The 13,335-nt window shown below is 32.0% G+C and overlaps 1 protein-coding gene across 2 annotated transcripts in view; it reads right to left on the reverse strand.

Annotated features, from left to right (window-relative positions):
* Window positions 1-12,882, reverse strand: part of LOC125050787 (serine/threonine-protein kinase 26) — an 82,929-nt gene extending 70,047 nt beyond the window's left edge. For both annotated transcript variants that reach the window (XM_047650796.1, XM_047650795.1), the window contains exon 1: window positions 12,436-12,882. In XM_047650796.1, the coding sequence (XP_047506752.1) occupies window positions 12,436-12,447 (12 nt within the window). In that variant the 5' untranslated portion in view covers window positions 12,448-12,882. The remainder of the gene's footprint in view (window positions 1-12,435) is intronic.
* Between the last annotated feature and the right edge of the window lie 453 nt (window positions 12,883-13,335).

Consider the following 13,335-nt stretch of genomic DNA (forward strand, 5'->3'; position numbering starts at 1 on the left):
GGAATACCGACAGTCTGCTGACATTCCATACTTTTACGGCAGCGATTCACATCACCATAACCGTACGACACAACGTGACCTAAATGGTTTATTTGGGCCTTAATACCGTTACAACCTTTTTGGGAATACAAAATGAACGTCTCGTCAATAGAACTGAAATAAGCTTGAGCAAATTAATAAAGACCGAGACAAGAGAGATGCAACAGGTGTGCATACGTAAAGATACGTTCGGGAATTTGGAACAAACGCTCTTGCTTTCATTCCGCATTCTGATCTATGTCGCTTCGAGATGCTGAGAGCAATCATCGCTTTGATTAGACGATCACATGGCATTTACAATACACACGATACAAACAATACAAAACAAGGTATTATAGGATTCTTAAGCTGTCCGATAGACAGACGACGCGACGGCTACGCGTGACTAGAACTAGCAACGATCAGCAAGAAATTATTTAACAATAAATTGAAAAGACGATAACAGCACGTATTTTATATTTTATTTGTTGAAAAATGGACCTTAATAAAAACGTCGAATATGGTATCATACGTATTACGAAAAGACTTAAATGAAATTTCTCAACTACCCATTGATCTTCACTTCAAAACATGATAATGTTATCATGATTCATGACATTCCACGATCTATCTATAGCAGATAATTGAATAATGTACACAAGGTTGTGCAAAAATGTACTTTAAAAGGTGTGGCAAATTGTAAGACTGAAATCAGGTTATTCGATATAAAACATATCTTATAACTTATTCAGCTATGACCGCAGACTAGTTCTGGCTTTTAAAAATTACGGATTATCCACGCAACGGTTTAATCGATGATTTTTTCCAAAATTCCTTCTAATATTTTTTTACTAATATTATAAAGTGGAAAGATTTGATACGAATTGGCTCAAAAAGTACTGGACCGAAATTAAAAATTCTTTCACCATTTGAATGATACATTATCACAAGCATATTTTAATTGCAAGAAAAAAATAAGGATCCCTACTAAAACTACAATAATGTTACCCAAGGTGTAAAAAAATGCTTATAAAGTATCTTTCATCGCATGCGCTGAGAAAACTATTGATGATAGCACAAAAAAATGTTCCACAATATTAAAGAACATATCGATAACTAAAAAAAATGTTTAAAAAATAAATGTCCACCCGTGCAAAGCCTAAATATAATATAGGCCTATAATTACGGCCGCTAATAAAATTAAAAACTTTTAACCCTACGTTGACTAATCAGCCGCGACCCGTCGTTTTTTATCTATGTCAATTATAATTTCATCTTATAGTTGTTAAATTACTTATGAATCTCTTAATCTCCTCTAAAGCAAATAGATTAAATACCTACGAGAGATATCTGTGTCCGATGTAGAACATAAATCGCCCAACACTGTAGGTCCAAAATTTATGTGCACGTAAAGTATTCAATGTACGTGGCAATGGCTGTGCAGTTTCATTTACCATTAAATAACATTGTTATTGGACGGGAAAACGTTAGAAAATATATTGAAACAGTTCCGATTCACCGCATACGTGCCTTTGATCGCTCGAGAATTGAGTTCGATTAACTAGAGCTGGTTAGTATTGAAATGACCGATTGCATTGTTCCGTTCACTTCTTATTTCCTAGTCATTTATATTAATTGCTCTTATTTAAAAGAAAAATCTTTTTGTGTTTTAGTCCATTTACCGAGGAAGTTGCTAATACTAGTTGTATCGATGATTTAAAGGGAAGCTACTAGAGATAGTTTGCACCTGACTACGCAACGGCAAAAAACATACCATTTGCCTCACATAGGAAACGCATTAGGCGTGTACGACACTATGAGAGCGCAATATCCGACCGGTGCGGTGGATATTGCTATATAAACGATTTTAACTAGCAACCCTGCTCGACTTCCTCCAGTGCGTCTATATAAGAAGCCTTCTTATTATGAAAAAATGCATGACAGAACATAATGCCTAACAACGCTATCAGAAAATTCTGATAGCGTTGTTAGAGTTTCATATATTAAGTTTTTTTATAGGTAGGAACTACTACTTTTGCCCCATTGTGTGTACTGTATGTAGGTACATATACTGGTGTTTTTTAAATTAGTTGGGTTTTTTTATATAATAGGGGAGAACAAACGAGCCTACGGGACGCCCAAAAAGGGCAGTCATCACAGCTCTTGGACACCTATTTTTTGTTTTCTCCAGCCATCAAGGTGATGTTGATAAAATTAACCAATTAATTAATTTATTTATTATTAATTATGGGTATTTATAACATACCTATATCAATGTACGAGAACTAATAATAATAATTTAAACAATTTAAAAAAAATACCTAGTAATAAGTGAGAAGTCATCCACTTTTCGAAATAGCTTCAGTAAATTCAATCAAAACCTCATTCATAACTTGAGACGATTCCCATTTAATACTTTAAAAGGTACTTTATAAATGATAATTAACCCTTTCAAGCTTCGAAGATTTAAACAATTTAAGCTAAAATTATTATTCTGGTGATTTAATTACAAGGCTTTCTGCGTAACCTTTTAACATTGCTTAAGAATATTTTTAGTTACGAGTCCAAAATTGCTGAGTTTTTAAATCGCTTTTATTATTTAGAGGCCTTTTGTTTTATGTTTCAGAATTATGAATCAAAAATGTATGACTGGATAATTTTTATGTAACATACAATAACCTAAATGCATGGGGTAAAACTTTACTTTATAGCCTCTGAGAGTACTACAGTTTTCACTCTGTAGAAACGTGGGAATACATTGAAAGATAAAATCAGATCCTCAAGAATAGAATACCAATAAAATGTTTCCATTCCGACGGCGTCTTATTCAAGAACACTCGATTATTCAACGTAACTGGCCCGTGTGCAGTGAGTGCAGCGGCAATGGTCCGAAAACAGCTATTTCCACCTTCTGCTACAAAGAAAGACAATCGATCGAGCTTCATCTGAAACTGTGTATCTATTATTAACAAACCCAGACAATTGTATAAAGTTCTTTTTGTAGTTATACTTCTTTAGGCGCGTTATGAAAAAATTATGAGAGTGAAATTTTACGATGCGCGCGCACCGTGACACAAAATTAACAGAATGAAGTTGCCCACGGAAGATGCTACGGCATTGGACATAATTTAAAAACAACATTCGAATAATAATAGAATTTATGTTACACTTAATGTAAGAGAATAATAATAAATATTTATTTATTTAATTTTTCAAATGTAAACTGAACTTTATTGACTATAATGACTCCTTTTCCAGTCTTTGATTATTTAATTGTAATTAATTATTTGCATGCAATCAAAAACTATTTTTAATAATGCCAAAGAAGTATAACTTCTTACGCGCGTACATAAGTACACGCACCCTTTTTTTTAGTTTATAGTTAAACTTTGCACTAAGATGCCATCATTACTGCATATATATGTATTAATTATTTCCAAGTGACATTAAAAAAAGAGGTTAACAATTTGACCTTGATATTTGAGTTATGATCGATTGAATCTTCTAAGCATTTGTGTTAAATTTTTCATCTATTTTTAGATGCATCACGTATATTACATCAATAGTGAGCGGGCCAATACCATCAATATCCGTACTTTACGTACTTTTAAGATATTACGCCAAGAATTTCTGGAGGGAACATGTATTGTATAGGTACCTAAGTAAACAATGATAACAATTATTTGATTTGAATTGATTCTTTTTTTTTGCCGCACCTCGATGGCTGAAAATCTTTTAAAAATTGCTTCTCTAGGCACTGAATTTTGCGAACCGGCGAGCTGTGTCGGCGAGATACGGCCGGCCTCCAAACAAATAAAGCATACCATTTCTTAAAGGCCGGCAACGTACACTACAAACATGATCCATGGGCTGTGGTAGCTGTCTTTTAAGGCTCCGTAGGCTCGTTTGCCCCCATATCGTATCATTTAAAAAATGCCATTCAATAAACATTGTGGCATAAAATGCATAGTAAAACTTTCATACTACTTTTCACAACTTTTGTTTTGTGTGTGTATATTTTTACTAATCCAAAACGTTAACGGGCATTACAAAACTATGAAACTAATTTTATAGGGAGACACAGTTTGAAGCCTCTAGTAAAACAATTGTCGGAGAATTCACAAAAGATAAAAGCCCTAGTCCAAATATTGATACTAATGTGTATAGCGGAAACCATTCCATTTCAATATCAGTAGCGATATCAAGCCAAAATCATATAACGTGGTGGCTATCAAAATTAATATAAAGATAACGTATGTAAAGTAATAAAATATGATATACTGTTATATATTTATAAAATATAGATAAAATATCTATAGAAATAGCATTGACATATCCTTGTAAAGAGAATTGGTAGCACAAAGATATTATGAATGGATATTTTCTACATATTTTTTGTTTGAAGAAATATTTATAAAAGATGTGTAGGCAGAAATATCTTTACATATTCTTCCGATATAAGCTTTTTATCCTAAAGATTTTTAGAATAGGTATTTACTAATATATTTCTGTTATATCTTGATAAAACGCGTGACTTTTTTACGAACGTAGCAATAATAAATTATAAATAGGGAAATTCAATATGTAAATTAGCAACGTTTGGAGTTCTACATTCAAAATACTACTTTGCGGTAGATATAGCGCAATAGGTATTTATAACATTTAGATCTAGAACTTACAGTAGAACCGTTGCGTAAGGACTAAAACATCTTAATATAGCCTCGCTTGATAAATGTCACATCTTAAACTATGATAGGTTATGCGGTTAACCACACCGAGACGAAAGTTCACACCGTATCTCATTACTTATGTCTTAGAAAGCGGCTCTATAATGGAAGCCATTATATAACATTGGGTGTGATATAAAATTGTTATGACACGTACAAAATCTTCTTTCATAAAATGTAATTTTAACGCTATTGATTTATTTTTTTATTGGACAGGAGGCAAACGAATAGGGACTTTGAATAAAGTGCTAACTACCATCCATTGACACCAGCAATGCTGAAGGGTTAGCGGGTATGTTGCGGACCTTTGTGGGAATGGTACGTTCTTGTAGGCCCCTAAGCCGTATCGGTTGCAAAATCTTTAGAGAAGAAGTAGAAGTCTACTGAAAGCTGGTAAGACTTAGAGGTGGTGCGCGGCTGAAAGTAGGTACTTTTCGCAATTACTATAAATATACACATTCCTTGGCTAATTAGCGTTTGGCGCAGAAAAATTTCCCCCATGGCTCAAATGCTGCTGTTGGTCACTCAAGATCCTTTCTACAATCAACTGTTTGAATCTCAAGTGGCATGGTCACCATCATAAAAGTATCCATCCGTCTAGAGCTGTAAGCTACATTGACATTGTCATTCAGAATATCGCTACACGCATTTATAAGAAAAACTATAAACTAAACATCGGAACAATAGAGCGAAAGTAATTTTTGAAAGTGGCCACATTGCACGATCACGCAATCTACGGCCGATTAAATGGTCGCAATCAGTATTAACTATATGTGTAGCGCAATTATTTTACGAAATTATTACAAGCCTGTATTATATAATTACTGACGAGTTGCGGGTGTGAAGCGATTACGATAGAAAAACTGTGCATTCCTGGTGTCACTTTCCTTTTAAGTAACGCGTTTTGATCAGAATCAAAAGTAAGACAGAATTCTGGTATAGTATAAAAATCTAACCAGATCTGACACATTGTTAGTACTCGAGGTGGTTAAAGTGGGTTTTGATTATCGGACTGCTAGGCTAAAATTTATTTTAATATAATTAACCTAATTTTGTCTTAAGGCAGAAATCCACTTAATTTTTTGTAGGAGTACAATTAATTAACTTAAAAAGTATTTAACCAAACAATGAGATAATAACATGACGAGCGAGATGGTATGACAAGTATTACAAGAGGGGCCTGCGCTCGCGCAAGGTCATTGCGACATTGCTGACCGAGCAATTAGCATGAATTACAGCCATTTCGCAAGATGTAGTAAATACCTATTGAAATGTCATGCATAGTTCCTATTTCTCTTATTGAAAGATAGAAGTTGATTAACGTTGTTTCATAATAATCTTATTCAGAAGAACATTCGAGAAAATAGTATTTTTTAAGAATAATTTTATTTAACAGTTTATTGATTATCCACAGCCTTTTATTAGATAATATTTACAATTTTTTAATTAAAAATATAGCCAAAATGGATTACACGATATATACGAAGAACATTATGCACTAACCAAGACAATTTACTTATAATTTATTGGTTGAGGTGTTTGTGGGATTGTGTAATGTGCGAGAGTGTGTAAGTGTGTGAGTGTGCGTTTTAATGTGAAGAATGTTTACAAAACACCGCCATTGAAGTGAGCAACGCATTACAAAATGTCCATCATTTATTTAATAGTAAATCATCAAATAATAACAACTTTAGGAATTAACTTTCGTTTTACGCATAAAATTTGATGGAAATTTGCGTACGTCGCTACATTTAGTTGTTACGTTCTCTTTTCTATTATATATTCAAATAGATAGGACTGCTAATAAAATCGTGTTTATTACGCACTTTGCATACAACTCATCGCGTGCAAAACAATGAAGTTTAAGGTCAAGGGCAGACGGACATGGAAAGCAAGTATAACATTAGAAATTCTATATTTAACACTTAAAAAAATCACGCATATGTAGTATATTACTATATTGTTTTATTCATCATTCAGCAGAAGCCATATATCCTGTGGCATGGTTAACATGAAATTTCATGCATTTTATAACGTAGACAACCACCACAAGAAAGTCGTTGTAAAAATCCATCTCTAAATAGGAAAACGATTTATATAAAAAAAAAACTTTAGGATAAGATTCACTAAGAAAACAATAAAAATGAATCTAAGCAAACGTTACGGTGTGATACAAGATATGACAATACATAAAATATACTCTTCCAAGTAAATGTCTCCACTTAGTCCGTAGTACAATTACTTATGCGAAAGTACTAAAAGTATCCATCTTGAACAATTAAATCGATTTTTAATACACCGCCACCGGCAATATGATTGAGCAAGTTACGATAATTATACCAATTACATCCGAACTTATCATGCGAAGGACCAATTTAATTCGCTATTCTACTTCCTAATATTTCGCCAACTGCTTTATGTTAGAGAAAAATGGTCTCAATGATTATCCCACACAAAAACTGTCCTTGGTACACGTACACGACAAAAAACTTTAATCGAGTCTATTGATACTTATTTCATTAAATTTTACATTAAACGTACAGAATTCGTATAATGAATATTATTATATTTTTAGAGTTACCATTAAAGTGCTTTCCATGGTTCTAGATCTGAATAATAGCCACATAGTACTACAGGTTCTGCAGCATTCTGCAAGTCGATAAATACATCTGCTATGCACCTTGCATAGTTTTCTTAACCGAACAAGATGTGTATAAACTGATGACATAATAGCTAGGTAATCTATCATTTGGCAAAGAGGTATTTTGCATTCCCTGACACGGATGTAATAATAACCCACGTAACTCGACCTTGTCACTAATAGCTGTTTCCAATATATTTAAGAATAATGAAGTAACACCATAACATTGTTTGTACTATAAAATCTTTTTGCAATGAAAACTGATAAATAATCGAATAAAGTACATAGAATTTAAATACCATTCCCGACATATTAAAATCATAATATTACCCTTTACGCTATATCCTCTTACCCCAATTATATAATGCCTTATATCCGTAATATTTACTAAATTATATTACTTACAATAGATTTTTTAAATATGTGGCAACATCGCGTATTATTATACTGCCAATTTATTCGTTACCGTTCAATATCTACAATAGATGTTCAATCAAGTTTAAATATGTTAGTAGATATCTACCTATCTACCGTCTGTAGGAGTAAGATTTATATTAATATAAAGATAATATATCAATTGTCAGTGCTTAATTTAGTACGGGATTTCCAGCAAAAAATATTATAAACTGAAAGTCACAGAATCTCTTAACATGCAGAAATATATTTAACCTACTCAATTAAAACTTGACACTTATTGATATTTGACAGTCCGCATTAACAATTATTACAGACAAACTAATACCCTAATAAGCAGATTTCCAGTACTGCATCATAATCATTTTTATGCTTATGATGAAACCAAAATGTTTCACCGACGCGGAAGCACCATATTTAAGTTAAGAAAATACATGTTTATGTACTTGCTAGACGCTAAATGTTGTGTAATATATTACCATTTATGGCCCGACTAAAAGAATTCGAATTATAATCATTGCTTAACCTGTGCTTAATACTATTTACAAACTCGGCCAGTAAAAACTTGCCAGGCAGTTGCACGATTTATTAGGGAAGCTGTTTTCTATTGCTAGCGAACTTATAAATATTGATAGAACTGGGACTGGAAATAAAATCAACATAATTCGTGGTACCTACCTGTAACATTTTCTCACGTGTAAATACTTAATTAAAAATCATCTCGGACGCTGTCTCTATGCGTACTCTGTATCAAAAAACGTATATATATATATACATACGTATATATAGAGGTCAAACACTTTCCCGCCATCGATATAATTAATTATCTTCACCTATAAAAGTATAATAAAAACAAACTCCGTATTTATAACAACAGTTTCACGTATCAAAGATTCAAAATGTTGAAAAAGGAAAATAATGATATCACGATCCGACAAATTAAGAAATCTAGTTCGCAAAATCAATCACCCATCCCACGCGTAAACGATAAAATTTCATCTAAAATATTACAAATAAAAATTCCGCAAGTTACATAAATGGCGTAGGTGCAACAACGTGTGTAAATCTCAAATATACGCCGAATAACTCGCATTTAATATTTATTTACATTACAATCTAGCGCGATGAAATTTCAGCAAAATATTATTTTGGACTAACTTTATTTCGGTTGAAACACAATTTCGCTTTACCGTGTTATGAAATTAATGAAAATAGAATTTAATTTTACATTAGTTTAAATTATCAAGCTAAACTTAAATATGTATTATCAAATTTACATTGCTAATTGTTGACTTCGTTGTCGTAGCCACAAATTAACCTATTATATTATTTTAAGGTCGTATTTTTCTTTAGCCGTTTGACTCTTCACTATATTATAGTTACTGTAGGACTCCCTAAGCGTAATAATTCATAGGTGGCGACTTGTTAAATGGTTTGTAAGTAGGACAAAAAGGGGGACAAATTGTAACAAAACGGTACCCCACCTTTCACCCGCCAGCACCAATGGTATAGGTCACATGAATCACGAACAACTTGGATTAAAGGTCAATTTATTTTAGCTCTACTAGAAATAGAATTTTCGTACAATATGAATTTATTAAAATTGATGCAATACATAGACCGTTAGTTCCGTCCGTTATGACCGTCTACGAAAAAAAACTTTTACACATTTATATTTAGGCTCAGTATGAATCTGTGGTTAAGTAAGCAACACATATTTTAAACATTGCTGCATTCTAAGCTCTTAAACTAACAAACGACATTTGTAATTTCAATGAAGGGTAACTACATTCAAAAAGGTTAAACAAATCTGGTACTGTATAACGTATAGCACAGAACTTTGAAACAAATTAATGCCTTAATTTGTATAATATGTATGAGTTTTTTAAGTCGAGCTACCACTGCCCTCCTGAAGGTTATTTTTATTATATTTTAGAAAGTTTGTCAAGCGTTTTGATACATAATTCTATTGATTTTGTAAGTTTCTGTAGTTATTTGTTGTTAAATCCGGGTCAGTGACCTTATGCGCACGACTACTTTACTGAAAATGTTTAAACTACGCGATGACTGACAATAATATCGAATCGACTTTTTGTTAATCAACTGCACGTTAGGCGTCACAAAAAGAGAAACACAAAATGCTTCCAATGAACTAGATTATACAGTTTCTAATAACAAAACTTTATTGTTGAATAGCCAAGTAATTATACTAGAGGCTACTAACAAATACATATCACACACTTAAAAAACTTAATAAGTAATTATACAACAAATATTACAATTATTACTACAGCCAGGTTCTACATTTCTACAGTCGAGTGTAGACGAAACAAGTTCAAGTTTTGTTAGTTACCGTCAAGTTAAAGTCCTTTGTTCTGTCAACCCCAGCTTCAAGGATTTATTATAATATACTTGGTACTTGGCCTTAACACGTTTTGCAAGTAACATAATAACGTTGAGTAATTTAAAATCAATATTCTCGCGCTCATGTAATTAAGGATAGTTTCAAATAAACCAATTCAATTCGATTGAAACCCTTCTATAATTTCATACAAAACTCTCAAAACACACCGAATTTCATCATACGTCATACGAAAATGCATCACGTTTACCTTACCGTATTTGTTTGGTTAACCTGACCAGTTTATGAACGCACTTTCCTGTGCTCCTTTCATTGTTGTTTACAATATAAAATAGTTTAATTCTTTAGCCACAACAGCTCATGTTAAAATGGCTTTCCAGCTGCACATGTACGGGTGCAATCGGAGGCCCTATGAGGAAACAACGGCCCACATAGATAACGTTCTACTCACCGGGCAAACACCGTGACATTAGTTTTAGGCATAATAATATAACTGTCCCTAACAACCGCAACCGTAAAAACTTAAAGGTTAAATGTTTTCTGGTTTACTTAATTATGACAAATTACAAAGAATGTTACGTAAATTACATAGCAATCGAATCATTACATAGTAGGAACTAAAGACTAGATCGTCTTTTATTTACGCAAGTATTATTAATTTAAATATGTCTTCATTTGACAAAAGGTTATAAATAGTTTATTTCTATTTCACACAGGACAAAAACGCGATTATTCTTAATAATAATTTAGTTAGGTAAACACCTGTATACCTATATATACTGAGTTTAATAGAAATAGTTCTATATGAAGTGTTGTACCAGTGTTTTTTAAGGATTATTAGGGTCAGCAAGTAGGCATTTTATTAACGTTACGGTAAAATTTGACCTCCGAAAACGTAACAGTGTGCTCTCACGACCGATATCGGCGCCTATGCGGTCGAGCCACGCACACGCTCTCTTACAAAATAACAATTGAATCGTGGGAAACCTCAAAGCAAAATGTTACAATTATGAAACAATAGGGCTAATGTAAAGATTACCAAATGTCCCGCTTTATGCTAGGTAAATTTTTTTACAATCTTGAACTAACATAAGGACAAGTTGCTCCTAGAACTACATCTGATGATATTGATTCTTCTTGGATAAATATTACAATTATATAATTACTTAAAAAAATAATGTTCATTCCAAAATGTTAAATGGCTGTACTGCTGATACTTGGCCAAAGTTACATACCAAAATAGAAAATACAATAACCCCGCTAAGCTAATAATTATTACTAATTTATATATTGCTCATATCAAACATTTAAAATTGACCATTGATTTAAGGTCTTTAAAAACATTAAGACTTGTAGAACTACATTTTTTCTTTGAAAAAGAGTTTACCCAATTTCTGCTCAAAAGGTATGCAAAAATGAGTTAAATTGTATAGAAGATTTCAAGGAAACAAATCTTAATACAAAATTAGTATAATTTTACAGTGATGACACTTTTTACTTAGTTTTGTAAATTATGAACTAATCAGGGTTTTTCCTCCGAAGCCTAATATTTATCGGCAACAAGGCTTCAGTATTTTAAAGCTGATTTTGTATTTTATTAAATGTGACAATTGCATAAATGAATTTGCATATTAAAACATTTTAAGATTCATTACTAAATATATTAACATATAAATGTTTATTAAAATTTAACATAAAAAAGTTAAATAAAGTTAAGTTTAATTTAAGCCTTAGTTTAAGTTTTATACCATTATTCAATATAAACACTTCAAAAAGTGCAAAATAGGTATATCCATAAAATGCAAACATGTGTTTATTTAAAGTGATATTTGATTTTATCAATACTGAGACTTACTTATCAGTGGTATGACACATTCTTGTAATAATTTATAGTAGATTATAACAATTTCAAATACACAAGTGAGCACAAAAACCTGTATCACATGGCTGCACATCAATGATTATATTGTCCACTTACCTACTTCAGTTAATGTTTTCACATACATTATATTACCCTTTATTAAATGAATAATATAATATAGTATACCCTTGTATATTGTGGTAAGAACCTAGATATCTTTTTACTACTTACTTTTTTATTTTATTTTGATGTCTTAAGCTAACATAACATCAGAAACATGAAGATTAACATAGGTATTAAATAGTCTGCTGCATAGTCATGTTTTACACTATTTACATCAAAATGTAAAAACATAAGATGTTAAAGTTTGTGTAAGGAAATGAAAAGGTGAAGGGTAAATTTTAAGTCTTACCTCACAGGCCATCACTCCTGTAGGATCCAGGGTGACTTATCTAATTTATCACGTTCTATCAAAACAAATAGTTCACGCTTTTGTTTCCCAACATTGGAAACAATTCCGACATCTAACATCCCCACGGCACAAACACATCTAAACTCTCTAGCCTCACTCACTAGTCACTGCGCAAGAACAAAATTTAACTCTAAACACCTGACCAAATCACAAATCACTGAAAAAAACCAACATTCCTCAGGTGGGATAGATGCACATCAAAGTTTTAAATTATCCCAAATTATTAATATCACTAAAACACGTATTTCTAATTTTAAAAATATTAAGAAATCATAAATTTAATAGAAAAAAAATAAAATGTTAGTTTGTCTCAGATGACAATTTATTTTGTAGAAGTTACACGAAGCGAACGATCAACGGGAGATGAACTCGCCATCTTGCTTTCAATTCATGTCACGGATTCGCATCTGTCAAAGTTTCACTGACAAATCGGTAACTGTCATTAACAAATGACAAGATGTTACCGTACGACAAAATAAAATGTATTCTGTGTGGCTTTGTCATGAATCATGATATAAAATTATGCGGCGGGAACGGGGAAACTAATTATTATCAATTAAGTATTAGGTTCTATTGTTCTTACTCATAAGCGTATTTTATGGCTTAAATAGCTAACGATTTAATAAAATTTATGTTAGTGTTTTTATAAAGGATAAAAAATTAAAAAACTATATTATTTTGAGGGCGATTTTAGTGAGACTTGTAGGTATTATTTTGGGTACTACTTTCTTAGTTTGATAGTACTATCAACGATACAATATATTTGAATATATAACTCACTACCTATGTGAATATAGCTCGATAAACGAAATCTTCATGAAATATTTTTTTAATAAAAGG

This window comes from Pieris napi, chromosome 7 (genome assembly GCF_905475465.1).
Source record: "Pieris napi chromosome 7, ilPieNapi1.2, whole genome shotgun sequence".
Taxonomy (NCBI): Eukaryota; Metazoa; Arthropoda; class Insecta; order Lepidoptera; family Pieridae; genus Pieris; species Pieris napi.